Source organism: Trypanosoma grayi, assembly GCF_000691245.1.
Source record: "Trypanosoma grayi strain ANR4 Tgr_2053_V1, whole genome shotgun sequence".
NCBI lineage: Eukaryota > Euglenozoa > Kinetoplastea > Trypanosomatida > Trypanosomatidae > Trypanosoma > Trypanosoma grayi.
In genome coordinates this window covers 1-1,423 of record NW_008827671.1, presented here as the reverse complement: position 1 = coordinate 1,423, position 1,423 = coordinate 1, and the positions used below count along the sequence as shown (strand labels likewise).

At 64.8% G+C, this 1,423-nt stretch overlaps 2 protein-coding genes across 2 annotated transcripts; both read right to left on the bottom strand.

Moving 5' to 3' along the window:
• Nucleotides 1-440: 440 nt before the first annotated feature.
• Nucleotides 441-962, bottom strand: DQ04_20531010 (hypothetical protein; the record flags this gene model as incomplete). The annotated part of the gene is made up of 1 exon (XM_009317938.1): nucleotides 441-962. The coding sequence occupies one exon, from the start codon at nucleotides 960-962 to the stop codon at nucleotides 441-443; it is 522 nt and encodes a 173-aa protein (XP_009316213.1).
• Nucleotides 963-1,091: 129 nt separating this feature from the next.
• DQ04_20531000 (hypothetical protein) lies at nucleotides 1,092-1,313 on the bottom strand (the record flags this gene model as incomplete). Its single annotated transcript, XM_009317937.1, has 1 exon — nucleotides 1,092-1,313. One exon carries the CDS (start codon nucleotides 1,311-1,313, stop codon nucleotides 1,092-1,094), a length of 222 nt encoding a protein of 73 aa, XP_009316212.1.
• Nucleotides 1,314-1,423: the final 110 nt, after the last annotated feature.

Genomic DNA, 1,423 nt, shown 5'->3' with positions numbered 1-1,423 from the left:
CGTGGCACCCCAACGAGAGCCTCCTCGTGCTGTGCCGCGGCAGCGTCCGTGCCGCACCCAACACCGCCGCCGCGCGTGGGGCGGGAACAGCACCGCACGAGTTGCAGCCATCGCAGCAGGAACATGCGTGGCTGGCATCCGGCACGCCCCCAGACGGCTGCTGCTGCTGCTGCTCACCAGAGCCGCCCCTGCACGACACCACAAACGAAAACAGCAATGTCGAGTGCGACAGCAAGAATGAAGATGATGGTACCTGCAACGAAAACACTGAGCACGAGGCGTATGAGGAGCACTACCCTGGCGACGCATTCTTCTCCCTCAATCTGCTCTACCCGACGCTTCCCTCACATGTCCTGCGGGCCGGTGACAAAGGGGCGACGGTGTACCGGCTGTGCGCACACTCCTTCAAGTACGTCTTGGCAGGAGGCTGCATCCAGCCATCAGGGGCGCAAGTGACGGAGGGCACAGACAGCGATCCGCGCAGGGTGCTTCTGTCGTACATGTTCCCAACAGAGGAGACCGCCGGCGCCCCGCGGGAGTTGCTGAACTCTGCAGGCGACCGGTCTGGCGGAGGCGAGGCATTCGAGCTTCGCCGCCGTGCCCGGCTGAAGAAGCGACGCCACGCCATTGTTGGGGAGTCTGTCGGCCGCAACAGCACGTTCCGCCCGCGCCTCGTAGACAAGACCCCTGAGGAGCGTGCGGTGCTCCTGCAGATGGTGCGCCAGCAGCCGTTTTTTGCCCACCTGCAGGAGCACCGCCTGGGGATGGTTGTGGATGCCTTTGAGCGCCGCATCTTCCGGCCCGGAGAGACGATAACGTCGGCGGATGGCGGGATGAGCGGTGAGTTCTACTGGATCGAGCGGGGCGTTGTGGTTGTCAGCGGTGGCAGGAGTCTGATCTGGTGTGACAGCAACAGGGAGACCGGCATGGTGGAATCTGAGTGCCCGCCGGGGTTGCTGCATGACAGCGACGGCTTTGACGATGGCCGCAGCAGCAGGAGAAGTAGCGGCGATGAGGGCGATGATGGCGTCGCCACCGCTGCTCCTGCTGCTTCCGTTGCCGACACCGTGGTGTTGAGCTCCGGCGACGCCTTATGCCGTGAGCGGCTCCTGTATATGTATAATGACCGTGTCGACATCGACCTGGTCTGCCGTGCTGCTGCTGATCAGGAGGGTGACGTCGTGCTGTGGACCATCCGCCGCTCCGTGCTGAAGCGCATTCTCATGACGGACGCACTCCGCGAAGAGCAGCGGATGTTGCGTCTCTTCAGCGGCGCCGGCCTCTTCTGCGCGCTGGCGGCGGGGGAACGGCATCAGCTCGCCGACGCGCTTATTCCTGCCAGATTCGCGCCAGGCGACTGCGTTCTGCCGGCGGGCGCCACGCCGGACTCCCTCGTGCTCATCGACACCGGCACCGTCGAGGC